At 46.4% G+C, this 27,231-nt stretch overlaps 16 protein-coding genes across 16 annotated transcripts; 8 read left to right on the forward strand and 8 right to left on the reverse strand.

Annotated features, from left to right (window-relative positions):
* The first annotated feature begins 5 nt into the window (after positions 1–5).
* C8R40DRAFT_285031 (peptide chain release factor 1) lies at positions 6–1,690 on the forward strand. The gene is made up of 7 exons (XM_046234594.1): positions 6–193; positions 245–349; positions 411–851; positions 905–1,006; positions 1,060–1,149; positions 1,201–1,347; positions 1,402–1,690. The coding sequence occupies exons 1-7, from the start codon at positions 26–28 to the stop codon at positions 1,549–1,551; spliced, it is 1,203 nt and encodes a 400-aa protein (XP_046091913.1). The 5' UTR covers positions 6–25; the 3' UTR covers positions 1,552–1,690.
* A 72-nt stretch (positions 1,691–1,762) lies between these two features.
* Positions 1,763–3,836, reverse strand: C8R40DRAFT_1034165 (P-loop containing nucleoside triphosphate hydrolase protein; the record flags this gene model as incomplete). Its single annotated transcript, XM_046223402.1, has 8 exons — positions 1,763–1,807; positions 1,863–1,934; positions 1,988–2,035; positions 2,092–2,108; positions 2,204–2,669; positions 2,720–2,833; positions 2,882–3,025; positions 3,078–3,836. The coding sequence occupies 8 exons, from the start codon at positions 3,834–3,836 to the stop codon at positions 1,763–1,765; spliced, it is 1,665 nt and encodes a 554-aa protein (XP_046091914.1).
* Positions 3,837–4,372: 536 nt separating this feature from the next.
* C8R40DRAFT_1082042 (PINIT domain-containing protein) lies at positions 4,373–7,211 on the reverse strand. The gene is made up of 10 exons (XM_046227171.1): positions 7,068–7,211; positions 6,796–7,013; positions 6,452–6,681; positions 6,330–6,398; positions 6,192–6,276; positions 5,865–6,135; positions 5,706–5,811; positions 5,586–5,653; positions 5,372–5,532; positions 4,373–5,322 (listed from the first exon to the last, which is right to left on the reverse strand). Exons 1-10 carry the CDS (start codon positions 7,098–7,100, stop codon positions 4,533–4,535), a joined length of 2,031 nt encoding a protein of 676 aa, XP_046091915.1. The 5' UTR covers positions 7,101–7,211; the 3' UTR covers positions 4,373–4,532.
* Positions 7,212–7,235: 24 nt separating this feature from the next.
* On the forward strand, positions 7,236–8,670 carry C8R40DRAFT_1082045 (uncharacterized protein). The gene is made up of 6 exons (XM_046227172.1): positions 7,236–7,494; positions 7,549–7,564; positions 7,621–7,807; positions 7,860–7,926; positions 7,980–8,316; positions 8,375–8,670. The coding sequence occupies exons 1-6, from the start codon at positions 7,264–7,266 to the stop codon at positions 8,599–8,601; spliced, it is 1,065 nt and encodes a 354-aa protein (XP_046091916.1). The 5' UTR covers positions 7,236–7,263; the 3' UTR covers positions 8,602–8,670.
* A 753-nt stretch (positions 8,671–9,423) lies between these two features.
* Positions 9,424–11,135, forward strand: C8R40DRAFT_1034080 (uncharacterized protein; the record flags this gene model as incomplete). Its single annotated transcript, XM_046223391.1, has 7 exons — positions 9,424–9,621; positions 9,673–9,909; positions 9,960–9,981; positions 10,032–10,094; positions 10,143–10,688; positions 10,743–10,922; positions 10,975–11,135. 7 exons carry the CDS (start codon positions 9,424–9,426, stop codon positions 11,133–11,135), a joined length of 1,407 nt encoding a protein of 468 aa, XP_046091917.1.
* Positions 11,136–11,238: 103 nt separating this feature from the next.
* On the reverse strand, positions 11,239–12,658 carry C8R40DRAFT_1165746 (uncharacterized protein; the record flags this gene model as incomplete). Its single annotated transcript, XM_046230741.1, has 4 exons — positions 11,239–11,366; positions 11,416–11,625; positions 11,662–12,469; positions 12,518–12,658. The coding sequence occupies 4 exons, from the start codon at positions 12,656–12,658 to the stop codon at positions 11,239–11,241; spliced, it is 1,287 nt and encodes a 428-aa protein (XP_046091918.1).
* Positions 12,659–12,803: 145 nt separating this feature from the next.
* Positions 12,804–14,578, forward strand: C8R40DRAFT_285831 (peroxisome membrane protein). The gene is made up of 6 exons (XM_046234596.1): positions 12,804–13,227; positions 13,285–13,552; positions 13,611–13,984; positions 14,041–14,230; positions 14,286–14,392; positions 14,454–14,578. The coding sequence occupies exons 1-6, from the start codon at positions 13,089–13,091 to the stop codon at positions 14,465–14,467; spliced, it is 1,092 nt and encodes a 363-aa protein (XP_046091919.1). The 5' UTR covers positions 12,804–13,088; the 3' UTR covers positions 14,468–14,578.
* A 22-nt stretch (positions 14,579–14,600) lies between these two features.
* On the forward strand, positions 14,601–15,320 carry C8R40DRAFT_1032717 (uncharacterized protein; the record flags this gene model as incomplete). The annotated part of the gene is made up of 5 exons (XM_046223282.1): positions 14,601–14,705; positions 14,753–14,835; positions 14,887–14,983; positions 15,038–15,071; positions 15,121–15,320. Coding segments are annotated over 5 exons (519 nt in total), but the record flags the coding sequence as incomplete, so codon positions are not given.
* Positions 15,321–15,368: 48 nt separating this feature from the next.
* Positions 15,369–16,666, reverse strand: C8R40DRAFT_1158235 (uncharacterized protein; the record flags this gene model as incomplete). Its single annotated transcript, XM_046229712.1, has 10 exons — positions 15,369–15,438; positions 15,489–15,699; positions 15,759–15,778; positions 15,834–15,927; positions 15,983–16,016; positions 16,072–16,133; positions 16,196–16,253; positions 16,310–16,481; positions 16,540–16,567; positions 16,630–16,666. 10 exons carry the CDS (start codon positions 16,664–16,666, stop codon positions 15,369–15,371), a joined length of 786 nt encoding a protein of 261 aa, XP_046091921.1.
* Positions 16,667–16,791: 125 nt separating this feature from the next.
* C8R40DRAFT_1244149 (WD40-repeat-containing domain protein) lies at positions 16,792–18,846 on the reverse strand. Its single transcript, XM_046233601.1, has 7 exons — positions 18,692–18,846; positions 18,224–18,643; positions 17,905–18,171; positions 17,812–17,850; positions 17,629–17,759; positions 17,316–17,575; positions 16,792–17,266 (listed from the first exon to the last, which is right to left on the reverse strand). The coding sequence occupies exons 1-7, from the start codon at positions 18,767–18,769 to the stop codon at positions 16,896–16,898; spliced, it is 1,566 nt and encodes a 521-aa protein (XP_046091922.1). The 5' UTR covers positions 18,770–18,846; the 3' UTR covers positions 16,792–16,895.
* A 46-nt stretch (positions 18,847–18,892) lies between these two features.
* C8R40DRAFT_1165749 (uncharacterized protein) lies at positions 18,893–19,558 on the forward strand (the record flags this gene model as incomplete). Its single annotated transcript, XM_046230742.1, has 5 exons — positions 18,893–18,956; positions 19,012–19,033; positions 19,089–19,171; positions 19,222–19,341; positions 19,392–19,558. The coding sequence occupies 5 exons, from the start codon at positions 18,893–18,895 to the stop codon at positions 19,556–19,558; spliced, it is 456 nt and encodes a 151-aa protein (XP_046091923.1).
* A 1,059-nt stretch (positions 19,559–20,617) lies between these two features.
* C8R40DRAFT_285402 (uncharacterized protein) lies at positions 20,618–21,938 on the reverse strand. Its single transcript, XM_046234595.1, has one exon. The coding sequence runs from the start codon at positions 21,615–21,617 to the stop codon at positions 20,817–20,819; it is 801 nt and encodes a 266-aa protein (XP_046091924.1). The 5' UTR covers positions 21,618–21,938; the 3' UTR covers positions 20,618–20,816.
* Positions 21,939–22,191: 253 nt separating this feature from the next.
* On the reverse strand, positions 22,192–23,165 carry C8R40DRAFT_1082064 (ribosomal protein S9). Its single transcript, XM_046227173.1, has 4 exons — positions 23,113–23,165; positions 22,987–23,059; positions 22,554–22,933; positions 22,192–22,498 (listed from the first exon to the last, which is right to left on the reverse strand). Exons 2-4 carry the CDS (start codon positions 23,026–23,028, stop codon positions 22,489–22,491), a joined length of 432 nt encoding a protein of 143 aa, XP_046091925.1. The 5' UTR covers positions 23,029–23,059; positions 23,113–23,165; the 3' UTR covers positions 22,192–22,488.
* Positions 23,166–23,274: 109 nt separating this feature from the next.
* C8R40DRAFT_1165751 (ribosomal protein L4 domain-containing protein) lies at positions 23,275–24,236 on the forward strand (the record flags this gene model as incomplete). Its single annotated transcript, XM_046230743.1, has 3 exons — positions 23,275–23,289; positions 23,347–23,476; positions 23,536–24,236. The coding sequence occupies 3 exons, from the start codon at positions 23,275–23,277 to the stop codon at positions 24,234–24,236; spliced, it is 846 nt and encodes a 281-aa protein (XP_046091926.1).
* Positions 24,237–24,284: 48 nt separating this feature from the next.
* C8R40DRAFT_1165752 (uncharacterized protein) lies at positions 24,285–25,796 on the reverse strand (the record flags this gene model as incomplete). Its single annotated transcript, XM_046230744.1, has 2 exons — positions 24,285–25,730; positions 25,785–25,796. The coding sequence occupies 2 exons, from the start codon at positions 25,794–25,796 to the stop codon at positions 24,285–24,287; spliced, it is 1,458 nt and encodes a 485-aa protein (XP_046091927.1).
* On the forward strand, positions 25,520–27,226 carry C8R40DRAFT_286175 (Rad51-domain-containing protein). The gene is made up of 5 exons (XM_046234597.1): positions 25,520–26,153; positions 26,206–26,316; positions 26,378–26,678; positions 26,738–26,867; positions 26,921–27,226. Exons 1-5 carry the CDS (start codon positions 25,790–25,792, stop codon positions 27,047–27,049), a joined length of 1,035 nt encoding a protein of 344 aa, XP_046091928.1. The 5' UTR covers positions 25,520–25,789; the 3' UTR covers positions 27,050–27,226.
* Positions 27,227–27,231: the final 5 nt, after the last annotated feature.

Raw genomic sequence — 27,231 nt, forward strand, 5'->3', positions numbered from 1 at the left:
TATTAGTTGATGATGATCCAACTCAATGCTTCGTTTCGCACCATCATGTCTCTGCCATTCACTCCGTAGATTTTCGACATTCTCTTACTTACGACAACAAAAAGCCGCGTCCAAGGACGTCTTGAAACATGGTTCCCGAATTCTAGGTGTTGTTCAAAGACGCATAGATGAACGCGCCAGAATTCTGTCTAAAGTAAATCGTGCATTCTATCTTTTGCAAATAAATGCCTCATACACAATTTAGCTTTCGGATGATATGGCTTCGCCCGAAGATATAGAAAGACTGCGCCAGCTCAAGGAATCTGAGCCACTTCAAGATGCCTGGGATCATTGGACATCTACTCTCAAGGTCAGGCTTCCTTCTGCGCTATTTCAACATCGGAGTTCAGATGGTACCCACCGCAGAACAGGTCCTCGAGGATATGAAGCTTTTGCTCGATGACCCTGACCCTGCAATGAAGGCTCTTGCTTTAGAGGAAGCAGCCGAATTGGACCAAAAGCTGTCGACCATCTTGAACTACACTTTCCCTTCCCTACTAGTCCCTCCCTCGACGACCGCGAATCTTTCCGCTTTTGTTGAGCTCAAGTCAGGCGTCGGGGGAACTGAATCATCACTTTTCCTCGAAACGTTACTACGAATGTACACGAGATTTTCTCAAAGTCATTCGTGGAAGGCAAATGTTGTAGTCAGTAACGAGAACGAAGGCGGGGGTATCAAAGATGCTATCATCGAAATTAAGGGATCCAACTCATATGATACTCTACGCTGGGAAAGTGGTGTCCATCGAGTTCAAAGAGTACCCGCCACAGAATCAGGGGGAAGGGTACATACTAGTACGGTGGCCGTCATCGTGTGTATTTCTTGATTTTCGTGTTCCGAAAAAGAAAGATTCATGTCGTATAGGTACTACCTCTAATAGAGGAACAGGACGCGCAGAAAGAAGCCCTTTATTCTATGGATGACATCAAATTAGAGGTCATGCGTGCTCGGGGTGCTGGAGGACAGGTCAGTGCTTAATTCTGAAAGTTTAGCAATGCACTTCCTAAAACATCCACTAGCATGTCAATAAAACGGAATCTGCAGTTCGCTTAACGCATATTCCTACTGGAATCACGGTATCAATGCAAGATGAGCGGAGCCAGCATCAAGTAGTATTTTTTCACACTCACCCTGGACCGATGCTGAACCTCCATTGTTAGAACAAACGACGAGCCTTCCAAGTCCTGTCAGCTCGACTCATGGACCGAAAAATCACTCGCGAAATTGCTGAACGCCGAGCGAGGAAGAATAGTCTCATCAAAAGTGCCGACCGTAGTGAGAAGATTCGTACATATAACTATGCACAGGTGCGTGCAAAACGATTATATCTGGTTTCAACTGATCTGATGTTATTTGTAAAGGAACGAGTCACAGACCACCGAATCGGCCTGAGCATCATGAATTTATCTTCTGTCATTGAGGGCAATGCTTTACAAGACTTTACGGATGCGCTCAAGCAGGATTTCGAAGAGACCACAATGGAGGATATGCTAGAAAGCGAGTCTGAGTGATTTGTTCGTAAAATGTGCCATAAGATTTCGTCACAATTTACCACCCTCAATATAATTCCTGCTCCAGCACATAGATACTCCGGCTATGTACTAGCAATCCTCTCCTGCATATTCTGTACATGTCTAACCATTCAACGGGACATTTACAACTATGTAGTTACATGAAGGAAAGGCCGTCAAACAGCTACGGTGATACAAAAATGTCTCAGCTCTACCGGGACTGCTTTTTTGCCGTTCCCAGCGTTGTATTGTTGACCTAGATGAGAATATTTTAGCTTTCACTCAACGACTATAATGATCTTGGCTCCTACCTTCGTTGCAAATCGTAGAGAAGTCAATGATTCATTAAGATGTGAGGCTAACGGCGAAAGGTTAAGAACCATCTGGGAAATATCAGCACTGAACTTTATAAAAAATCTGAAAATCTCGAACTGACCAAGGTCTTAGAATTCCCACTCAAAGAATTTTGAAGTAGATAAGTGAGCTGTCATGAAGATACTCAGCAGCGGCCACATTTGCGAAAGCGACACAAAATTTGACCTTGGAATTTCTGTACGCTGAAAGGTGTTAATGCGGGCGGACAAAGAGCAAGAAAACGGGAGAGCAGAAAGTCAGTGTCAAGTGATAGAAGCCTGTCCAGGAGATACTCAACGTATATGTTTGTCGCCCCGTTCGCTCTTCTCGCCGAGCGCAGCGATAACGTCTCCGAGCGCACTAAGACTTCGATTAATACTTTGCGTTTCCTTCAGCCTTTCCTTGTCGTTACTGCCAGCAGTTCCGAATCCGTTCCCAAAGCTGACATTGATCCTTTCACTCCCTGCGAGGTCTACAAGATTCAAGCATCCTTCACAGCTCTCACCCGTGGCCGCATTTGAGCCGGTGATTCGAAGTGTAAACACAGAGTGCGATCGTGAAGAGCGCTCGTTCATTAGCGTAGCTGCAACACTTCTGCGTGATTGAGCAGACGAAAGAAGAGCTCGTACTTGTGTAGGGGAGCTCAGGGGGATAACAGTAATGTCAGTGACGCGCGTTGAGCCAGTCTTTGGATCGTGCTTTATCTCATGCTTTTTCTTGTCAAACTCGTGCTTTCCGAGAAGATCGTTGATTGCCTCGTTATACTAGATGCAATGATTAAAGGATCAGTCGCAAGTAGCAAATTTGCACACACAATCTCAAGAAATTGTCCTTCCATTTGATACTCCCAGCCTTTGCTTCGGAGGTCTTCTGCGACGCGGAAAACTTGGTCTACTGCTCGTGGAATCATACCCTTAGTAGCATTAGACTAAGAAAGGGGATCAGTGTAGGCTTCAAGAATGACGATGACACGCACTGCGCCGCCTTCCATTGTAAACGATTTGCCTGAACCTGTCTGGCCATATGCAAAGATGCAAACATTGTATCCATCCACACAGCTCTGAGCAAGCATCGAAATTTCCTCGAAGACTTCTGCCTGAGTGCATTCGGGTTCGAACACCTATACAACGATCGAGTGAGTTTACGATAGAGCAGTAGAAACTGCAATTAACCTTGTCAAACATGAACTGATAACTCTCCTTCCTCTCTTGGCCAGTCGCACTTTCACTGGAGGACCAAATATTGATTTCGCGGTGGTCTCTTCGATCGGGGAAAGAAATATCAGCCTTGAGCTCCTGGCGAATGAGTTCAAGCTCCTCGTTAGGGGACGGGTTTGGACTGTTAGTGGGTTGGTAACCACTAGATGGTGTAATATCGGATGGTAAAACTGGTCGAACTCTACAAAAGACGCGAATGTTTCCCTTCAATTCCTGTACCATGTTGTGCAATTTGCGTCGCACGGCCTCATTTTCCGTAGCTTCCTTCCTCATTTCAATTTTCTCCTGTCGTTCTGCCTCGAGATCGAGAATAAGATTAGCATTCGTCCGCAGAAGTTCGTCGTACTGAGCCTGCAAAGCGGTGAATTGTGTTTGGAATGACCGATTTTCGGCAGTTAGAGTGAGGTGTGCATTGGACTGTGCGTTGAGGGCGGACTTGAGCGAGGACACTGTTTCCCGCTCCTGTTCAAGATCATTCCGACAAGCCCTCAGGTCCTCATTCGCCTCTCGAAGAAGTCTATCCTTCTTCTGTAAATCAAACTCTAGGTCTGCGATCTCCCGCGCATGTTTCTTGCGGGAATTTTCCAACTCGTCGCTGATGATGTTGAGTTCGGCACGACGGTTGAGTTCTTGTTGCTGTGAGGCTACAAGCTGGAGAGAAAGAGCGCGCTGTTCCTCCTGTAACTCGATCCGCTTCGCACGCTCCTCGTCCATGTCTGCAGCCACCCTAGCAGTGTCTGCAGCCCTGGCCTCCTCCATAGAAGTGATCCTGGTGTTAAGGTCATCGAGACGCTGATCACTCGATGTCCGTGAGGGACCTGCACGTCCAGATCCCGTAGGCCGAGTCGCAATGGTCTGAGAAGAGAAGGGTTTAGGCACTGTGCTTTGAGGCGGCGCACTGGTGCCTCTGGTGATTCTGCTGGTTGATTTACTAGTGCCTAGTTTAGGAGCCCGAGGCTGTGTGAGATGTTTTGGAGCAGTCAAGGAGCTTTTGCTAAGATTCGTTGCTGTGCGAGAAGCCTGTAGGGGTCGCTTTCTCGTGGGCTGATTCAATTCTTCATCTTCTTCCGGAATGACTTTCCGTTTGAGTGTGGAAGTTCCAAGCATGACGGAACTAAGAGCCAAGTCCTGATTTCTGTTTGGCGACGAGTTTTGAAGCCGTGGTAATCGAGAAGACATCTGCAATAATGGTTGAATACAAAACGGTATGAGGCTGTTCAGGTTCGCGAAGGGTCACGTGCTCGTGTCAGCAGGCAATGACGCTATCTCAAGCTGCTCCGGGGAGTTCCGGGGCGTGGATTGTATGTAAAGTATTCGTATCCTCGTACGCATACAGTACGTGCAGAAACTACAAAATTATGCCAATAATCAACATTAATTTTACCAGTCGAAAACCGTAGATAAAACAGTCTATTGAACCCAGCGAGACGTTGAACCGCCCGATCCTCGGGAGCTATAACCATTGATAGGCGGAAGCTGGGGTGCACCATTGGCAGAGGGAGGTCTACCCGGAAATGACTCATGAAATGGGGGAAGTGAAGGCGAGGAAGAGGCAGAAGTAGAGGGCTGATTATACGAAGATAGATGTATGCTGGGAGAAGCCCCCGTAGAGGCAGATGGCCGGGAGCTATGCTGGGCTATGCGGGAATATTCATCGCTGAAGACACGGGATGAACCATTGTTCAGTAAAGAATAATCGTTCGTTTTGGTCTTTTTCCAGATTGGTTCGGTGGGAGAAATGGTTTCAGGTGCTTTGCGTTTACCAGCGTTAGGAGGGGGAGGAGGGGATTCGTCATCGTCCGAATCTATGGTCAGATCTATAACGTCCCCGGTTTGTGAGCGGGATATGGGAACAGATGGCTGAGAGCCAGAGGCGGAGGATATATTGCCGAAGGAAGGTGAAAGTTCCCGTTTTACTCTCCCTTCGTCCTCGTCATCTGAGTCTTCGATCGTCACGACATCAAATTTCTTGGGTACACCGTTGGGAATCGTACTTGAAGATGCAGTATTCCCATTTGTGAGTGGTGGTTTTGGTAAAGATGGTGGTTTCCGCGAGGGAGGGTCCGACCGCTTTGGGGGATGTTTTATCTTCCAATTGGGAGACCCGTATGTGTTATCAGACGTGTGCCATTCACCATCTGCCTCAACCATCACGTCTTCCACACTATCAGGACATTCTTTTAAAATGCTTTCAACGAATCTAAGAGAAGATGGGAATGTGGACATTATGATGCCGAAAGTGTACTTACCCGTCGATAATGAGGTCGTTGACCTCGAGTGTTCTCTCGCACACTGGACATAACCACGTTGTGGTTTGTTCATTGACGCTGAACCATGACGTTGCATCGAAACATTGGACATGAACACACTTCGACGAACGACAAGGCGTGTTGATGCGAGCAAGCGTTAACTATAACCAGAAAATGTCGGAGAGAAGGTTACTTCATTATGTCATACACATACAGGACATTTTAGGGACATCTTCTGAGGCCCAGCAACGATGTCATCATCTTCAAAAGTAGAAGCTTGCACTGTATAAAAAGTGGAAATGACGATCAGGAGTGAAGAAATAAAAAGACATACTCCGTTTTTGAATCTTTTCACTACTTTCAAAACAATTCTGTTTAAGATTTCCCACAAGAGTATCAACCGATGTAGACTCGACCAACTTTACTACGAGGTAAAATTTCTGCAGGAGAAAATGAGTCAATATCGCATACTGCGTGAAGGATTTTAGCAAACCTTCGGCTGCGCAGGTTGTTGACTATTCACGTATATCATTTCCACTCGATTAGGACTAGTATTGAAATTCACAAGCTCATCCAACACTGGAGGGGGTGCAGTACCAGGCTTCTTCTTTAATCCTTTGAGGTTAGCAGAGATTGCTTTGCCATTTACACGGACTTCGCATGTGGTAGGGAATTCAATCGGGCATTGTGAGGGAAACGTGCGAAAGGATGCGGGGGAGTAGAAGGTGGATGATGTACAGAACAGCCGAATGCGATATCGAGTGCTGCGCCAAGAAACAACCTGTTATCGTTGATCAAGAACATAGATCTAAAAACCTACTTGGGGCCTGTTAACCTGCTTATTTGATCTTGATTAAGAGTGAAAGAAGCAACCGCTTGCTTACGATCTCCAGCGCTCTGGGACTCTGCAAGTGGAGTATGAGGGAAGAACTTGCTTGTGGAGTTCTGCAAAGCATACCAGGACACTCAATAACAGATGTGATTGTTTCGTGCACTCGGAAGAAAGGAGAGTCTTTGAATCGTAATTCTGGAAAACAATGAGCGTCTTACTTTGAAAGATCAGAGTACTTGGAGACGAACCCGGTTTAGAATTGTGGGAGGGGTTCGATGGTCTGTAAGTAGAAGGAGATCCTGAGGAACCCAGAGGAAGAGGAACTTTGCTGGAAGGGTATGGCTTATTTAAATTGTTCGAACTCAGACCGACACCAGGAATGCTGTACCCTGCCATTTTGCCAATTGAAGATGATGATGCGTAGGAGTTGGATGCTATCGAGGATGTAGGAAGAGTGGATGGCCGCACAGGAGCGTACCTGTGGTTCAAGATGTTAGAAATGTGATAGTATTAATTTGCAGCGTGACTCCAAAGAACAAAACAAAGGGAAGTTTTCGGTCTGGAATAGAACCGTAACAAATTCACGACTCACGTTCCAGAGTTCCGAACCTGATACATAACTAATTTAGCCTTCGTCCATTTATCCAGACTGTTTGCTTGCTTCCAGCTATCGATAGCAAGTACAATTCTGTCAATCAATTCCTGCTTTTTCCCCGACTTTGAGAGAGAGGTTCCACATTCGTCATTGAACCCTCCCAGAATTTGCTTCAATCTGTCGACAGTGTTATGCTTCACATTATGGCGGACAAGCTGTACGAGGAATGTGTTACATTGAAAGGTAAGGTGAGTAGAAGTTGGACGAACCTCGAAATCTAGCCAAGGATCATTGGCAGCCATTGATGCGATATCAAAGTGAGAGAATATTGGAAGAAATGATAGATAAGTGGTCTCTGGACTTTATCAAGTTTATGAGGAGGAGGTGTACCGTGCAAGTCGTTCACGGTCAAGTGTGCGATGCAAATTAGCGCCTGCAGCCTTTTACATTCCAATCATCGCTATTATGCCTATTCGACCACTTATATCTACCATAAGAAGAGGAAACGAAAGACACAGCAGTCGTCAAACGGAAGAAGAGCAAAAAGATCGCTGGATGAACGAAACGTCCAGCGAACCCGAAGATGAAGATGAAGTTGACTATGATGCCCCCAGAGTTGCTCAGTGGGTCGATGAGGATATTTTGGATGAAGACGCTACTGAAGCCGAGTATTCTCAGGCACCGAAGAATAACCTGGTATGTAGATGCTGCTGCTGCTGTATGTTTTCCCAAACATTGAAGGACTTGTAGACCTTGCTTGAAACTGGTACCTTGCTGTCGAGTTATGGTTTTAGAATTCATGAGTAAAATTTCATTCACCAGATCTATCCAGTCTTCCCATGGGCACCCTGCGGCGCGCGCAGAAAATCCTCAAGGTCAAAGATATATCTGATGCCTCTGACATCGAAAGGGAATCATCCGAAGACTCTAACGAAGAGAATGCTGCTTCCAAGCCAGAATGGGGTACCAAACCAAGGACAGACATCAACAAGCGAAAGGACAAGCATGCGTAGAGCTTCTTCCCTTATGTATATTGCGATATGTGTTGATCTTACAAACAGTCCAATGGAAATAACTTCCAAGAAGCCCGTAACTAGACGAAGGACTGTTGTGAATGCTCAGACTCCGGTGCGTCTAATACTCCTGCTTACTGTTTAAGCATCTCTTTGATCATCTTCTAGCAAATGAGAGATCCTCGATTTCTGCCCATGACAGGGGAATTTTCGTCACAAAAATTTAACGATAATTACCACTTTCTGAATGAATCTCACAAAACTGAACTTTCTACTCTACGGGGGAACCTCAAAAGAGCTCGGAAATTGCTTGTTACATCCCCACGGGATACAAGACATGAACGTGAAGTGGAAATCGAACGCTTAGAACTAGCATTGAAAAAAGCAGAAAGTACAGTCAACAAAGATCGTCGAGACGCAGTTGAACATGAAGCACTTCGCGCGGCGAGGAGAGAAGAGCGGAAGAAACAGGAATCTGGTAAAGGTGAATGGTATATGAAGAAAAGTAAGTTGAAGAGTCATCTTCATCTGGGTGTCTCTAACTTACTACGTCGTTCCAAAAGACGAAAAGAAAGAGTTGTTGGTGAGGGCAAGGTATGATTCCATCGCTGAACAGGGAGGTCAAAGAGCTGTGAAGAAGGTCATCGAGAAGAAGCGAAAGAAAATTGAGCAGAAGGAAAAGAAAACTAGACCGTTTGAGAAGGGTGGTTTTGCGCAGGGCGTGTCTTCTAAACGCCCTTTCGATAATGGTTATGATCGAAATAGGGAGAAGAGGCGGAAATTGGAGTAGTTTTGTAGAGTTTTATTCAAATGTTACACGTTCATTAATTACCGCTCATGAGCGCTTAGCTCCAACGCAACTTCGTCATGATCCTCATGAGCTAAAAGTTGAACGTTGAACATGCAACATTCTCCTGAACGACCACCTGTGAAACCGTTGCCTTCTTTCGAAGACGGCAGAGATACCCCCTCACAAATTCATGATACCATTAGAAACAATATTCAAGAAACAGAGTCGGATGACATTTACCGCGGTTCCCATCCTCATTCGCCCCATTCGTACTCGCCAGATTCTGAGGACGAATCTTCTTCTTCCTCTTCCTCCTCTTCTTGGTCTCTTTTCAATGGAAGGCTCGGAGCATTCACCAATCTAGTATCAACTTTGGAGCAAGCAATTAGTGGGTGGAGGGGAAACTCATCCTCTACATCATCTTCATCATCTCATCCCTCTCTTGCAACTGTGACCCGTTCACAGCTCTCCAGAAGGCGTAAGCGTCGTGCAAGCACCCTCGATCTTAAACATCAGCAATCAGAAAGGGATTTCACGGCACGCATATCTCTCATCAAAGCTCGGGAGGAATCCCGCATAGTTCCCCGACAATTCTCGCTGTATCTTGCTCCTGCATTGAGATCCGCTGGTGAAGCACTCCTTCAAAGACCTGGGGGCGTTGATGATCACCCACAAAGAGTGCTGTTGACTTCCTCGTTGGATTCTGTTCTCAGTCAACTCGACGCCGCTTTGAAGAAAACCACAAAGACCAGACGTAATCGAAAAGACCTCACTCCCTCTCGTAACTTTCCGGGGATTACTGCGGATACTCACCAACATCTCATGCTCCCCGAGAACTTGAAGGCACCTAGCCGTGCGGCATCGTTCACAGATCTTGCTGCTCTCCGGAAATCGAAGAAGGGAAAAACCAGGGAGGCAATCGAGGTTTTGTCTGAAACCGAGAAATTTGTTCATGCTTACAATCCCTGGTTCTTGGATGTGGCTTCACCAACTTCGGAAGATATGCGTGCCATAGGCAAGGTGAGTTTTTAACTTGTTGGTCCTGTATCATCTTTATTCAACGTGTCTTAGCTTCTACATCTTCATCCTTTGACGCTTGAGGACATTCTACAGCAAGACCCTCGCGAGAAGTTGGAGCGTTTTCCGAAACTTGGGTATTACTTCATATCATTTCGAGCGATTGAGAGTCGTACTATGGGAACAAAGATTGAGCGTCAGATTGATTTTGGCACCGACACCGGAGGAGATGAGGGGCCGTTTCTGGAGTCGAATGTCTATCTGGTCGTTTTCAACGAAGGCGTGTGCTCAGTAAGTTGCGAATTAGGACCAATATACTTCTGCTGACTGTTTCGTTGCAGTTTCATTTCACGGACGCCTCTGGTAGGTACTCGCTCCCAATTTCGATGAAATATTTCGTTGAGCAGTGTTAGAACATATTGACCGAGTGCGGAACCGTATAATATCTCTCGAGAAGACCATAAATATGTCTTCAGGTAAGCTTGAGTGATTCGATGGCTTATACATATGCTCATCGTCTTCAGCTTGGATCGCACACAGCTTACTTGATTCAATTGTAGACTCCTTCTTTCCTTTCTCGGACGAGATAGAAAAGGAAGTCATGGCCATGGAACAGCTGGTCTACCCTTCAGGTACTACTACAACGGCCTCGGATGTTCCAGCAAGATCAGAATTTGTCCTTCCAGAAAAGGTCGTCCCGGCAAAGGAGCCTCTGCCTGCTCTCAACGAAAAGAATCTGCTGAGACTCGAAGGTACCTTTTCTGGTACCCGTACGCATTTCGCCCTTCCTCGACCTCCTCTCCCATTGCTTTACCGACGTTTTCTGCGATACATACGTTCCCTTTGGCAACCTTCTCTCTCCAACGAAAAGTCTATACCAAGCTCTACGATGATCACCCTCCGGCGTATGGCTAGGATACGCAGACTAGTCACGTCGTTGACTCGCCTTCTCGCGGCCAAGTCAGAAGTTGTCGCACAAATCAGGAAGCGGCTGCTTACTGGATCGGGGAATGGAACCTCAGTCAACAATGATGAAGCTGAGGTCGCTATGTACATGGGTGATGTTCAAGGTAACCGAACATAACTATCCTGGAGATATCGTTCCTAACCTATATTTTCCGAAGATCACATTCTCAGTCTCCAACATTCACTTGCCCATTATGAACGTATGTTGAGCCAGTCACACCCAACATATCTGCAACAGCTACGAACCCATGTTTCATTGACCAAGTCTGGAGCTGACAAGGCCTTGGTATATCTCACAACGGTCAGTATGGCAGTCTTGTGTCTTCAGACAGTCATTGGTGCGTGTCTAGCGTTATTGATTTCTCGGAATACTGATGTTCTTCATCACAGGCATGTTTTCACAAAATGTAAATGTACCTGCTAGCCCTGATTCCTTTCATGTCTTTGGTATCGTCATTTCGGTAGAGTGCGTCGTACTTACGGTGTACCTAGCAGTAGTTCGACGGTGGTGGCTCAATGCGAAGAAACTAAAAGGCAAAGCTTTAGGTTAAAGCTTTGCTTCAGCAGGCAAATTACTCTCTCTTGCTTCATACATATTATGACTCGAAATGGTACTACGAAGTCTTGATTGGTTGATAATCGAATCAATTTCCTTTATTCTATCACAGGTTCTTCTCTCGAGTCTTCATCAATAATGGGCATAAACTTATTCCGATTTTCCAGAGGTTCCCTCGTGCCGTACAACGAGAGAAGCCCATCAGCCTCACTCAAAACTTCTTGCACTACAATACAACGTTCAGTTCACGTCATAAGACCTCTATAACGACGAACCTTTAGCGCGATAATCAGATTGTTTCCGTCCAAATCGACCCACTACCTCTCGTAAACTCTCCTTGTGCTGGCCTATATTGGCGCATACCTGTTGTAGGGTTTCACTTTCGATCTGTAGTCGCCGCAGGCTGTTCTGAACCTGCTCCTCGAGGGACTCGAGGTGATCCATGTGGTTCACGTACGCTTGCCGTATGTCCTCCCATTCATCGTCTACGAGGGGTCAACGATATCAGACGCGTGTCCGACCACGATAAAGAAATGTGTAAATTGACGTGCCTATCTCCTGGGCCTCTTTAGTCGCGTTCGTGAACTTTCCTACCCGTTCCATCAAGTCTCGATCGTCTGCCCACGACACGGTCTTGACTGAATCCCCCGTATTAGACCGTTTAATGCAGCTCCTCTGATGGCGCAGTTTATGGGACGTGCTCTCGATTTTTGAAACGGTGCCTTCCGGCCTTGTAGCAGTCTCCGCCTGTAGCGTTGTTGTAACCGTTGTTGTCGTGTAATTCTGATTCATCAGCGCCATCGCCATGCTGCTCCTGAGAAGGTGAGGAAGAGGCTCTGGGGAAATAGCCTTTGGAGGGGTAGGGGACGGACTAGGAATCATAGGCTCTGGTTCCTCTGTGAAAGCTGGTATGGGAGTCACATTGTCAAACGATGACAGTTTGGCCTTTGAATGATGTCGATATTGTGGATTGGATGCACAACGCGCACAACAATACGAGTTCCGCGGATTGGCTTTGTGTGTGTGACCAGTCGGTCGTTGGGTGCCCACTGAAGAGATTCGAGTCTGTTGTTGTCGAAACCATTTCTCCATCTCTTTGAGCCGAAAATCGACGGGAGCAACGAGAGTCTGGAAAGTAAACGGGTCTCCATGACCAATCCGCCTAGCTGGAGGAGTCTTGGACAGTTTCTGGCATTTGCGTATCATTCGATCCTTCAAGTGCCGGATTTCTAAGAGACGGTCCCAAGTCACAGACTTTTTGGCCAATTCCAGAGTCTCTAACTTCAGTAGTTGCTCGTACATTGACGCCGTATTAGGCGGGATGAGGACCTATGGGCTTATGAAGGCCATCACGATTTTTCCAGGTTGTAAACTGACCTTCAATTCATCAAGTGTATCAGTTGTTTGAAGATATCGCCATCCTTTGGTTGTTTTGGGATCTTGGGGTTCCAACTGACCTCTCACTGGACTGGGGCGGAGATATTCCAGGGAGGAGTTGGGTCTATTATTCCTGAGCATAGGGATCCGTCAATAGCATGGAAAAATGAGAACAATCTGAACGGATGGATGATTGTTATATAGTTTTCGAGCCGAGCACCTCGTGTTTGAAAATGTAAAATTGTTGAGATCATCGTGAATGTCGGAATTCATCTGCAAAGTTCACGAGGCACAACCTGGCACATCGTCCCAGGCCTCCCAAAGCCTCCCAAGCTGTCCCAACCTCCGGAAATACGAATTACATGCGTATAATACTCAAACTAGTACGAACTAATTATATTCTATCTCGACACAGCTACGTCGATGAACCTCGCAGAGCTTGTAAAATGAAATGTCGATTTTCGGGGGGAAAGCGTTGAATCTGATGCTGCTTCGGTGAAGCGGCTTCAATTACCGAAAATCACGTTGTAACCCCGCGTTCTATAATTCTTCACTCTCTTACTCTTACTCCATGACCGCCTCGTTGGCGCATTACGAGTCCTTCCTTCTCAAGAATGTTTCTACTATATCGACCTTGGAATCTTCACTGAGAACGTTAACTTGGCTCCTTCCTGGTCGTTTCAAAGATGCCGAACTGGCGTCCGAAGCTTGTAAGTGAGATTACAGGCGTAAAAATATGTACATTGTCATGTTTACTCGATATCCAGTGTCTGCCTCTTTGAACATGATGAGCATGTATCATGACACCCTACTTGCGCGGATGGTGCAGTCTGATCCAAAATACCGACCTCTTATACCATTCTCGTTACATACACGGTTCACGAGAGCCTGGGCAGACAAGAATTCGCGGTATAAATGGGCCGCACGTCTGCTCGAAACAATTCGTTTCACCGAACTGTTTATCGAAATGGGCCTTCGACGAAAAGTATCAGCGAAGAATAGATACAGAGGTATCATAATTCTGGAAATAATCAAGTACGTAAATCTTGCCACCATCTTGCTTGTTTCGAACAATATGAATAGGGAAACTTAGGGCAATCCTTCGTCTCATGCTTCTACGCATAACCCGGAGACCGGTTATATCCCCGCCTATCCCGGAGCGCGATATAGATCCTACTACATTACCTCCTTCCACCGAAAGCTCTCCTACACTTGCTTCTTCTTCACTACCATCCTCCTTGCCTGATACCCCGGAACACCTCAAAAACAACCGCATTCCTTTACCGCAACACTCGACGACGGCTATCCCGCCCCCTCCTCGTTCAGATGTATCTATTCAAGAATATCTTCTTCCGAAAGCCCTAACAACCACTTCCGTGAAACCGCCATTATCCCTTGTGCGGTCCTTCTCATCTCCGCAGGAATGGATATCTGAAGTCATATACATACTGCGTCCCTTAGTCTATGGTAACGATATTTGCTGTCGAGGTTTAATTAATGATTGCTAAAATACTCCTTTGTAGCCACGATGTTATTCTCTGACCGCAAGTCTAACCGCCCTCTCATCACTGTTCTGGCCATGGAATTCGTTTCGCGAAGCTTGCGTCGGAATGTACCGCCTTCCGCCAGCCTCGAGCGTTCCGAGTATGCAAAGAGAGATCGGGATATACTCTGGTATCTCTTCCGCGGTACCATATGGGAGTCTTATACTCGGTTCGCAGTTATATGCCATCACTCTGTTCTGCATGTCCTAACTTTTGAGCCACAGACCCAAGATAGCATCCCTCGCTGAAAACCTCTCTACTACTCCAATCGTAGGGTTGTTCGGAACTTTGATTCAAGACTGGATACCTTTGATTGACGAATACCACTATTGTACGTGCTTCCATTACCATAGACATAAACTGATCGACCACTAATGCCCCAAATCACATAGACACTGCTCCTTGAATAGGCTTGTGCTTCGCGCGAGAAATTTATGTTTTATCTATCCCATGTATTCATACGACAATAGCTGCGATAATATTATACATGTGATCATCACTTGCCAGGCAGTTCTGCTGGCTTAACGATTTGTTTTCCTTCCATCATGTCGCGTAGTGATCTACCCCTCCTACGGCGAATCGTCACTTCGCATGACTCCAAAAGCATCAGCAAGATCGAAAGCGACGATCAGGTCATTTCCGAAGTGAGCCTATGCGTTCTCAAGCATGCGATAATACTCAAGTTGTTTAGACAACCCCCATCGCTCCAGGAATCAGTATCGCACCTATCTGGAAGATCACAGATGGGCTTCCTACTGGAAACAACAACACCTCGTGCGTCAGATCGTAAATTGATTATCCTCAACCCGCCCCGAACCATAACAGGGACGACGGGGCGAAGAGGCAAGTAGAGGGTTTGGTACCAGCGAATGGTGCAAACGTACAAATCACGGAACTAGCACCTGGCACTATAACGCCAAATGTATTATCCCAATCTCTTATCTGCATTTTCAATAACCGAATTATTCAATTGCAGCATCGGACGTCTTCTCTCGACTGCAACTTCCTCTGTGTGTGAACTTGTTCATGTCCCCTCAAATTTCTATATCTGACCTGCAGTGGCCGGGGAACTCGTCCTTGTCATGGAAGATGGAAACGAAACCGCGTTGACTCAAATTGGTGATTCTGTCGTTATGAAAGGTGGAATGCACCTCTGGAAGAATCCTTCGTCAACGAAGTGGTGCCGTTGGATGACAGTCTTGATGTCTGCTGATCCTGTCGTTGTAAACGGCGAGGCTTTGGGTCCTATGATCAAGTAGTAGCATCAATGTATACAAAACACATAGTTGTAATCCTAGATTAAACATTCATTGCAGGTTCACGAAAAGACCACCATCAACCAACAACGAGCTTCCAGTAATGTATTTAGCAAGATCGCTGGGGAAGTATTAATGTTCCATCAAATGTTGGGTCGAACGTGGACGCACCTAGCAAGGAAAACAACAGGTCCAGCGATATCATCAGGCTGTCCAAGTCGACCTAGACACGTCCTCTTAATCATGCCGTCTCTCTTGACTGTGTCAGAGAGGTCTTCTTTGTTGATATCTGTCGCGATAGTCCCTGGAAGAACGGCGTTCGCCCGGATTCCGTATTTCCCTAGAGCGACCGCACAACTCTGCATCAAAGAAAGGATACCGGCTGTGGCGATATACTTTAACATCTTCGGACTGGGTCAGATAGAGATAGATGCACCGTACCTTTCGTAGGAGTGTAATGACTGTTGAAGGTCATTATTAGATGTCTCCAGAAAAAAACTTCTGCTAAAATCTCACACTTGGAATTCTCCGCCTACTAGAGCAGAAATAGAAGAAACACCAATGATCGCGCCTCCTTGAGGGTTCTGTACCTTCATCTGATTTGCAACGGCTGATAAATCTTATTAGGGGACTCAGCTGTTAGAACAGTAAAAAAAGATACATACCTTGCGTGACATAGAAGGAGCCATCCAAATTGACCTTTACACAATTGAATGAGAAAGACCCTTAAGTGCGGGAAGCAAACAAATCAAACTTGTCTCGTTCGTTCCCAAGTAGCGTGTGGCATCGTCAAAAACTCCGCGAACGGACAAATGCCTGGTAAATGATGAGAATGTCATTTGGCTAAATCGCAGAAGATTGCGGCGCCTGGCACCGACCTGCATTAGAGACAAGTACATCGATCCTTCCGAAGGCATCAACAGCCTTGGAAACAATCTAATAGTTCCAAAGTCAATATTTCGTGCCGCATCATGGCTGAGAGTTAGATCCACTTTACTGGAAGTCTCTGGATCCGCAATGTCTCCAGGAACTACTTCAACTTTGCGGTTGCTGCCCCCATCGATAAGTTCTTGCTTCAAGGATTGGATCTCGGCTTCAGTAGCTGCATCACCATAGTAATGCAGCAAGAATCCGGTAGCTCCATGTTTTGCGAACTCTTGAGCACTAGATATTCATAATATAATCCATCTCAATGCATGGCTTTTGAACGAAGTGAGCACACCAGGATCGACCGATTCCTCGAGACGCGCCTACGCCAACATGCGTATGACTGTCAGCACACCTCGCTAGAATAGTCGAATTTGAGACGCGCCAGTAATTACAACCACTCTGTCTTGTACCAGAGCCATGTCTGGGAGAGAAAAAGCTTGCACTGGTTGATAGGGGGATTAAAGATTAATATAAGATTTGGGTATTCATATAAGTGGTAAGGGTGAACATTTATCGAACCGTAGCGGACCGAGCGTAAGAAGAAAAAAAGCACAGCTGACTAGGCAAGTTCGATTGACGTGTAAGTATATTCACCGTACTTCGGTATAGCTTCATAGTAGTTCCTAATCAAATAAACATGAACAATTTTCATGAGGATCTGACGGTTAAAAACCATAAGGAGCCTTTGGAGCCTCCGGCAACTATCATTTTCCCGCCTGAAATCATGATACAAGTCTCCAATGTCTCGTCCGTATAGGACGTAGAGCCAAGAGCAATCTCCCAACCTTGTATCTGTCTGTTTTGAACCGGATAAATTGATTTGTTACCCTCATCCGGCGGAGAGGGAGAAGGTAAAAGTGGTTTGAATAATTCAATGTTCACGATATTGAGATGTCGAGTATTCGGATATGAGTAAACGACGAAAGGTACTTCGCTTCCTCGACTGAAATATAACGTCGGTGTTATATATTGGCTTGTCTGTGGAGGGAAGAAGTAACTGGAGAGCATCCTGAACGACGCTAGAATCTCGTAAGTAATCTCGAATGTCATCGTTAGAGCCAAATATACCTGATTCTTGGTAGTCACTGCCGAATCCGCGTAGTACCTGTTGTCGAGAAGCTGCTTTGTCCCAGCCCAGAGGAAAGAATCTTTTGATGGATAGCCATTTCCATAATGTAAGAGAACCAGGCTCATCCTGATCATACTGCATAGTAGAGGATGAGTCTGAAGATTGAGTGCTTGCTTGCCCTTCAGTAGATGCTGGAGGGTTGGCTATCACAAGCATCTTTGCAGGGGCACTATGAGTGAGTAGAACATCACTAGTTAACCTGTTTTGGAGTATCATCAAACAATAGTCAAATATCGACGCGGTTCAACTTGCCAATTGACAGAAAGAACTCTTGCTTTGTGTATCATACTACTACTAAACAGTGGTTTATCTTCCCTAAGTAGTTTTTGTTCAGAACGATCCGAGAAGTAGGAAATGTGCCAGATTTTGATTGTACGATCCATCTGGAAAAAAGCCAATGAATTCTTAAATTTTCAGAGGAGGAATCAAACCTACACCACATGTCGCTATAATTGGGTAGGAGTCGTGAAAAGCCTTGAGAGTTGGTGAGCCCGGTTCTGTGAAAATAAATGTGGCATATTCAATTACCGCGCCAAAAACTTCCGCTTGATGACCTCCAGAGCGGCCTCCCATGAGGATCAGGACACAGCGTCCTATTCCATTCCCCTCTTCAAAAGACATGTCCAGGCCATGTGCGGGTCCTGCAAGACTTGGTTCAAGTGACGGTGGCCAGGGAGGATTGTTCGGTTTGAGCTGGGGTCTACGTGTAAGATCGTACAACCTAGAGGTGAAGTCTCGCGAAGTCGTACAGAAAATGTGAGCAGCGCGTGGATGGACCGCTATCGACGTGATTTCCTACATTAGTAATTAGCCTGAAGTCGGAAGAAACGGAAGGAACAAAACTTGCTCCTCCATGACCCCGGAGACATCCTTCAATTACTTTTGTGTGTACATTGAAGATGTAGACCAGCTTGCTGTACGAAAATAACACGAAGGGTTCATATGGCTTATCTGGACTCAGAGCCCAAGCGACATTGACCTTGTCGGTTGGGACAACCTTAGTTTTTGAAAGTTTATCAAGCTCTATCTGGATAGAACGTGCAGATCCAGATGGCCAGATGATGTACAATGTTTGTTCTTCAGCAACGACAAGAGTTTCTCTGAAGTGATAAATCATTTTTTTCCATTTTGTTTGATCAAGCGCGAGGGAGTCCAAGCGCTGAGCAAGCTCTGAATCGAACAGCTTCGTATTACTCCAAACAGTCGTCATGGCTGAATAATTTGACCACAGCTCGGGGAATGGTACTATGCAGCGAATCCTTGCGCGCTTTGGTGGTTAAGCACTCAGAACCAATTTACTTCTAACTGAACGCACCAGTCCTATCCTTGTGCGAAAGATAAAAGGGTGAGGCTGTTGAAGATCTTCATACCAAGGTTGAGCGGCTTGCGACATCTTGTAATTTTGCAATGGAATAGAAGCTCAGCTCTCAGTCATTGATCATGTTGATCATTGGATGCGTTGAGTCCGTGACGCCACTCATCTCGTGAGAACATACATCTTTCTTTCTCAGCGGCCATGCCCGATGACTTTGAGCCAAAATCAGCATTGAAGAATGCTTCAATGCTTGGCCTCCAGGCCGGTACGTATTGCTCACAATAACATACTCAAAGCCTCTGAACGAAAATCCGCTACAGGTGCCCTAGGACTTGTCTACAGGTAGACCATGAAACTCCCTCCCCAAGGCCGAAGCACAATTAATCACATATTCCAGTACCCTCCAGAACGCTCTCGGACAACACTCATCTGGGGCTTTAGGCGTGTTCACACGGACAGGATCTACAATAACATTTTTCGGTAAGTGAACTTGGTCCTACTCCAAAACCAAAGTATGAAACTGTTTGTAGCTGCGATGGGAGCTGCGTTCGCATTCACGGAGGCTACAGTTGCAAATCAACGTCAGAAGAACGACCATTATAATGGTGCAGCGGCCGGTTGCGCAGCAGGTTTCTTGGCTGGGATACGAGGTGCGCTCCGAGCTTTTGGACTAATTCAATAATTCTGATGATGTGCTTAGCTCGTTCATTACCAATAGCTCTAGGAGGATGTGCGTTCCTTGGGACTACTGTGGGGATATTTGACAAGGCAGGAGCATTCACCGGGACGAAATCAGTGTTGTCGGATGACCAACGTAGCAAGTTTTTCAAGAAGCCGTTAGACTTGAAATCATCTTCTCAATCATAATACACTATTGTACGGACGTGCTGAGTTAAGTACATCAATATTGGAAATGTGCGACCACTTGTCCTACCGCGCCTTGGGCCTTTGCTTTTGACTACTCCGTTTCTTGACCTGTGATTTCGCCAAAATGACGCTTAACCTCCAAATGGTTCTCTTCATAGAATTCCTCCCATGAGCTAGCCGTCCTCCACTTCGCCTGAAGAGAGATCAGTCTTTTAATGTCGGAGCAGAATAGCACCCACCCTTGTATGCAGACGCTCCCATAGTGCCGCGCGATTGTCATCCTGATCATCCACATCATTTGCTTCTCCCTCCGCGAAGAACTGCGCAATGAACTCGATATCTCGGTCCTTGGAGTCACTTCCTGACAATTCCTGGCGTTTCGCAAATTTATCCCCGTCCTCGGTCCTTGGTGGCTGCAGACCGAGTTTCTCGTTGTACGCATTCTTTCTGTAGGCTATTCCGGCACGTTTACGGGCTTTGTCGATGACTTCGCGCAGCTGTCCGCCGACTGTTGTATTCCATGATTTTGCAGTATGATGAGGCATCTATTCCCGAACTTAGTGGTTTAGAAGCAATCTTTTTGATTATGCACATACCTTTTGGTAAAGTTTTTGGGCAATTTTGGCATTGCTGATTAGATGATCCCGCTCGAACAAGACTTTGGCATAAGTCTCGACATATTCGCGCTCCAAAGGAGGGTATGCATAACCTCCATTATTCGAAAATACTCTTGTACTTTCTGGAGGTGGAGGAGGCGAAGGAATCCGTTGTTTGGATTCCGAAATTTTATCGACGGCAGAGATCTCTCGTTTCTTAACCTGCTCCCGTTCATTGCTAACACGCTCGACTTCTGCCTTTGACTTCTTGGCCGATGGAATGTCCTGAAAGGCTGTTCCTCTTGGTTCAGCCTCTGCTTTCAGCTTTTTCTTTGCATACGGAGTATCCTGCACCTTTTCCTTACGTGCGAACTCTACTTTCCGTTTTTTCGAAGGCCCAATATCATCATGCGGTGCCTTTCCCTTGCGCACATCATCCGCTTCCGACTTTTTCGAGGATCCGACATCATCCGACGGTGGTCGGCCCTGTTTTTTAGGTGCTTCTACAAGATACTTTGGATCATGGGACAATACCCTTCCTTTCCTAACACAGTCATGTACAAAGGAAGAAATGACTGCAGGTGTCCCTGAAGCCGTGGATGTACGAAACAGAGTGGCAAAGGTTTTTGACCTTGAAGAAAGTATAGCATAGTCTGCTTTGTCTAGCTCATTCGAAATAGCACCGCCGTTTTTCTGAAGCAGTTGGTCATCACCAAAAATATTTTAACAATGTATCTCACCTTGATTTGATTCACAAGATCATGTCTTTGACTGAGGTCTATTTGAACAAAAAACATGACACTCTTCCCATTGCGAGTAAATATGGGTGTCTGTGGCTCTGAAAAGGATCTGGTAGAGGAACTGCTTGGGGGTGGCGAAGCCTTTTGTTTGCCTTTGTCATTCCGTGACAATTCTTTCGATGGAAGACTCGAAGAAGCCATAGATGACCCACTGTGTGACTCCGTGGATTTCGCTTTACTAGACGCCGGTGCTGGTACTGGTGCTGGTGTAGTATCAGGTGGAGCCTCTGGAAAAGAATATGATGGTTGTTGTGGTTGATGGAATTGTGAGAGAGCAGCAAGATTCATCATGTTGGCTCTATAAACATCTGCAAATGCCATAAAGAAGTTTTGATCTTGAAACTGATTGGGAACCATTTGCAATAAATGTGGGTTCAAAGAAAAGGCTGAGGGCATCATAGCACCGGTTTGCATGAATGAGGGTGCTTGGAAGCTGGGACTAGGGGTAATTTGAGGTGTATGAGGGTATGGTGATTGTCCATCTTGTTGTTGACGAGCAACAAAGGCAGGCTCTGCGGTAGTCCCGCGGGATGAAGTAGGTGTGTTCGAGGAAGTATGCGATTGAGGTAGAAAGGGAATGACGCCTGCAGTGGGGTTGAATTGAAATGTAGAAGGAATATCTGGAGTGCCTAGAGGACCTGAACGAGGATCCGGGCGGCGCATAAGCCTGGGAGGAAGGTATTGTCTACATAAACGCGGTCAGAAGGTGGCTCACAGCGCAAATTAAGAACGACGAACGAGTCAGGGGGAGCTTGTTCGCCCTGTGCAGTGTTTGTGATCGCACACCCGCCCCAATCATCATCCTCAAGTAAAATCCGACGCGCTCCAATGCATTTTCCAATCCAACTAGAATCTAATAATTTCCCTTCAAGATTCCTTTCGTAATGATGGCCGCTGAAGGAAGAGTTTGATTCTATAATGATGTACTGTGCATTCTGAATTGTGGGGGTGATCCTTGCTCCATGAATCTACAAAATGATATAAAACTGCATAACCAGGGACTTGTGCATGCTAAGCACTCACCTTCAATCGGTTGACTAAAGTGGGTCCAAGGGGCGAATCTTCAACAAAGATCCGCAGAGGTGAACCAGATAAATCAACAAATATGTTCGAAACGGGCTCCTCGGTGACAGACGCGTCCATTCGTCTGTGAGAAAAGAAACTAAACCCAAGATAGCTTTGGAGCGCTCAAAAGTGCTAGTGAAGGAGCGAAACAAGTTGACAGGCAATTTCAGAACACCACAAGAAAAGCAGCACGTGGCATTTGTTTCTGGATTCATTCAAAATTTCAGACGAGGGGCTAAGCTACATAGGCTAAGTAACAAGTCAAGGGGTGCATTGACAACGAACGCGACCTACATAAGACGCCGTGCGCATTGTGGAGTACAAATCAGACCAAAAGACGCCTCTCTAAGCGCCATTACTTAACGATTTATTGGATGGCTCATAGAGATTATCATAATACCATGGCATGAGGAAAGCAAATGTGACGTAGACATGGCGGTAAACATGATATAGGTACAACGAGGGCCGTTTAACGGTAACTGAAAGCGGAGATGATTAAGTATTGGAGCCAGTGATAGACGCAGGCAACGGTACCTTTTTTGTCTGCGAGCACGGGCACCAGCACCTCCGAACTTCTTGGGCTCCATCCGCCTGGGGTCCGCAATCAAAAGTGTTCTGTCGTAGGCGACTAACTTCTTTTTCAGCTCCATCGCACTGTACGCATCCGAGAATTTGGCATGATATGCAACCAGAGCCTTAGCGATAGCCTGTCGGATAGCGTAAACCTGAGAGGTATGTCCTCCTCCCTTGACGCGCACGCGGATATCCATGGGTGCAAAGTTCTCCTCTCCTGCAACAAGGACTGGCTCGTAAACCTTCAGACGCATGATTTCAGGTTGGAGGAGGTTGATGGGCGAGCCATTGATTCTGATAAGTCCACGACCTTCTTTTGCGTGGGCCACAGCGGTAGCAGTCTGACACAGACCCGTCAGTGAAGGAAAGATGTCGAACAAATGCAATGATTGACCTTCTTTTTGCCGAATGTTTGAACGGCCTTTGTGGATACCATTTTAATACAGGAGGTCGAAGGGACGATGTGTCTATGTGACGAGACGATTAAGAGCTGATATAGGAGACGATGCTGCCGACTTACCTAGTCTTGAAGTCGCCTCAATCGCCCAGTGTGGAAGTTAGTCTGCCGCAAGCTTTCCGTGTGAACAACTGTACAGGTATCAAAGATTCGTAAGCTGCTCTATCACGTGAGCCTCGGAGCTTCGGATATGACTAAGCGGCTTGAATTCTGCCTCTCACCTTCATGCTAAAGTCCACTGTACGTCTGGGTTTGTTGTGATAGTCTTAATCGTATAACCAACGTCTCAATTCTTAGATACCCAACCTTCAATCTCTAAAGCGACCAGCAACTACAGGACGCGTCCGTCGCTTCGGGCCTTCGTCAATATCGAAGGCAGCGCCGCCAGAGAGAGCGGCTCTTTTACCTGCTGCACCTACAACAAATGGTACGTCCGTTCGTCCCCACTAGGGCATTGGCATTCATTCTCTCACGCTCGATACATAGTTGCTCCTCCTGCTGAGTCAGTCTATGTCGGTCTCACTGCTTCGTTGCATCGACCTCACGAGCCGACACGTAACCGGCTAGTCGCTTTAAACCCCACAGTCTTTCATCATCCCATCCGCCGTGATATTCTTCATCTTTGCGTCAATCACTATCGCGACTCTTTACGACAAGGCTCAGCTAACACCAAGACTCGCGGGGAAGTTCGGGGTTCAGGCAGGAAGATCAGACCCCAAAAAGGTTCTGGTAGGGCACGTCTTGGTGATGCTCAAAGTCCAATGTTAAGAGGCGGAGGTGTGGCGTTCGGTCCCAAACCCCGCGATTTCAGCACAAAGCTGCCAAGGAAGGTCATTCAAATGGGTATGCGTGTTGCATTGAGTTCCAAAATGCTGGAGCATAATCTCGGGGTGATGAAGACCATGGACTGGCCTAGTGGAAAAACAAAACATTTGTCACACAAGATAGATTCTTTGGGCCTTAAGAACACCCTTTTCATCACCGGGGAGGAGGAAGTGCCGATCATGCTTCAGAGAGCGATCCGAAATATACCGCTTACAGGATTAACTACTAGCAAAGACGTTAACGTTTATGAGATGCTGAAATGGTCTCGCGTAATGCTTGATGCAAAAGCTGTAGAGTTCTTCGAGCGGACATTAGGCAAAACGCATTCCATTGTTGATGTAGTTTCATCTGGATCTCTGTAGGTACTCGTAATAGAATATATTGGCATTGGTAACAAAATATTCATCTCACTATTCATCCCATCCGTTGATGTCAGATCCCTCCAAAAGTCCAAATCTCTCGAACAAGTCATCGTGGTCATCATGGTCATCATGGTCATCGTAGTCATCGTAATCGTCGTAGTCGTAGTTATCGTCATCACTCCAAGAAAGTTCGTCAAAATCCAAGTTTTCTTCGTCCTCTTCATCTTCGTCTTCGTCTTCAGAGTCATAATGAACTATAGTTTTAGTTGCATCCTTGTCGTTGACGAAGACTAGCTCGATATTAGCTGCATTCAGTTTAGTCGCCACCTCTTGTTGGGGAAGAAACTCAAAGTGGGATGGAACCTCGACACGAGATAATCCCACCGCACTCCTCGAGCGTGTGATTTCGACGATTTCCCGCAACGACTCGTAACTGTCACAAAAAATGTTGGTCAAATTCGGAAAATAGACCTCGTTATCTCCAGTCTCGGTTTTGGCTGCTAAAAGGTCGGAGAAACGTGATACACCACTCAGTTCCACACGAGCCACTGCGTTCAACGCGCTCCAAAGTGGGGCGTCGGGAGCGTGAACAACATCTATCACGAAGTTGTGCAGACGCAACGTTCGTACTCTCGACAAACCATTTGCAGAAGAGAAATGGTTGGTAATATGGCCTGTATAGCTCCCGGCAATCTCGAGGTATTCAAGATTATTCATCCTCAGGAACGTCAACATGCAGATTTCACGGCTCCAGTGCATACCTAACCCGACAGAAAATGATCGCAACGAGGAAGCATCGATGGGGCCTGGGGGATGCTTTTCGTACAACCATTCCGTTGGAAAAAATCGGGGGAGACACAGAGTAGAAAGCGCTGGATTCGAGTCGAATAAGGCACGAAACTCTGGAAATGTGGGTGAAAATCCATGTATTTCGAGGTGGGTGAGATTGACCAAAGGAGGAGATAGCCGCGAGCAGATTCCTTTGAGCACTACAGATCGCAAACGGGCGGCATTTTTGACTACAGCAAAGTGCTGTGAGCTGTGGCAATCCCAGTCAAATCTAGGATCACATCGAATCTTCAATGTATCAAGGTTTGTCGCGGGAGAAACGACAAGCAAGGACTCATTCAACTCATCTGGTGAGATGAACCGATAATCGAGCGATCGAATACGGCTATTCTCAGGAGATGAAAGCGGTAAGATATCCTTTGATGATAAGTGCAAGATTATGAGGTCAATAGGTAAGGGCTTCGACCGTTCAAAGAACAACGGTGCAAGTTGAATGGAGTTTGGTGTGGATAATACGAAGAAAGTCCAGAATTGGGGGGTAGTAATAGCAATATCTCGCCATCTATGAGAGACACTGGAGAGTCGCACCACAGATGATATCCATTTGTCGGATGGGTTCATGTAGAAGGCTGATTCATGCCGGATCAAGATGAAAATGTCGATAATAAGTTCATTGGGAAGAATATCGAACGGGTTAGAAGTGGACTGCTGCAGTTGCTTCAGATTCAGCACAAAAATTTATCCAAAGACAGGACGCACCTGCGATGTCATTTTGGAACACCCTAGATAGAGTTCAGTCACTGTTCGGAACAAAGGCACGACCACGTGCATTACGCGTTGATGAGAAATCAAATAGAAGTCTTGACACGGCTTTTCCTTCTCACCACCGTCCAATAATGTCGCAAGACCCGCAAGACCCTCAGATTCCGGAAAACGAAGAAGACTACCAGTTCTCTGGTCCTCTGCTCGTATCGAAACTCCAAGAAGCGGGAATTCACCCTAATGATATCAAAAAGTTATCGGACGCTGGGCTCAATACCGTCGAATCAGTCGCATTCACCCCAAAGAAGCACCTGGTCACAATCAAAGGGATCTCTGAGTTGAAGGCAGATAAGATTCTGGCTGAAGGTGCGAGCAGTGCACAACCTCAGTCAAGGTTTCAAGCTCACGACTTGAAAAGCTCAGAAAATTGTCCCTCTTGGATTTCAGAGTGCTACCGAAGTTCATGCCCGTCGTTCGGAGCTGGTACACATCACTACGGGATCAAAGCAACTGGATGCGCTTCTTGGTGGTGTGCTATATACAATATGTGCATTTGCACCGCTTCCCGCTGATGTAAAGCAAATTCTTAGGTGGCATCGAGACTGGGGCAATTACTGAGTTATTCGGTGAATTCCGAACCGGGAAATCTCAAATATGCCACACATTAGCTGTTACCTGTCAACTTCCGGTCAGTATGGGGGGTGGTGAGGGGAAATGCTTGTATATCGACACGGAGGGTACATTCCGTCCCGTCCGTCTTTTAGCTGTCGCAGAACGATATGGACTGAACGGTGAAGAGGTGTTGGACAATGTCGCCTATGCAAGAGCATACAACGCCGATCATCAGAACGCCTTGTTAACGAATGCTAGCGCTTTAATGTCGGAGTCGAGGTATGTCTTTCCTGTATATATGCGTGTGTTCAATATCTTATTGACACTAAACACCATAGATTTTGTCTTCTAATTGTCGATTCCTGTACTGCCCTGTACCGGACGGACTTCAGCGGTCGTGGCGAACTTGCGTCGCGTCAAACGCATCTCGGGAAATTCCTGCGAACGTTGCAGCGCTTAGCGGATGAGGTTCGTCATTAGCTGTCCGCCCATTATTCGGAGTCGAGCTAATTCTCGTATAGTATGGTATCGCAGTGGTCGTCACCAACCAAGTCATGTCCAGTCCAGACGCTGCTGCAGGACCGTACGCTGGTAACGAGAAAAAGCCCATTGGAGGAAACATCATGGCTCATGCCTCTACAACTCGGTGATGCCTCTAATATACTCTTCCACCCTGTCTTCTGACTATGATATAGATTGCAACTCAAAAAATCTAGGGGTAACACTCGATCATGCAAGATATACGACTCTCCATGCCTCCCAGAAATGGAGACCCACTTCGCAATCCTGGCGAGTGGTATTGGTGATCCCGAAGAGGAGGTTTGAAATCTTC

Source organism: Lentinula edodes, assembly GCF_021015755.1.
Source record: "Lentinula edodes strain Le(Bin) 0899 ss11 chromosome Unknown C8R40scaffold_2, whole genome shotgun sequence".
NCBI lineage: Eukaryota > Fungi > Basidiomycota > Agaricomycetes > Agaricales > Omphalotaceae > Lentinula > Lentinula edodes.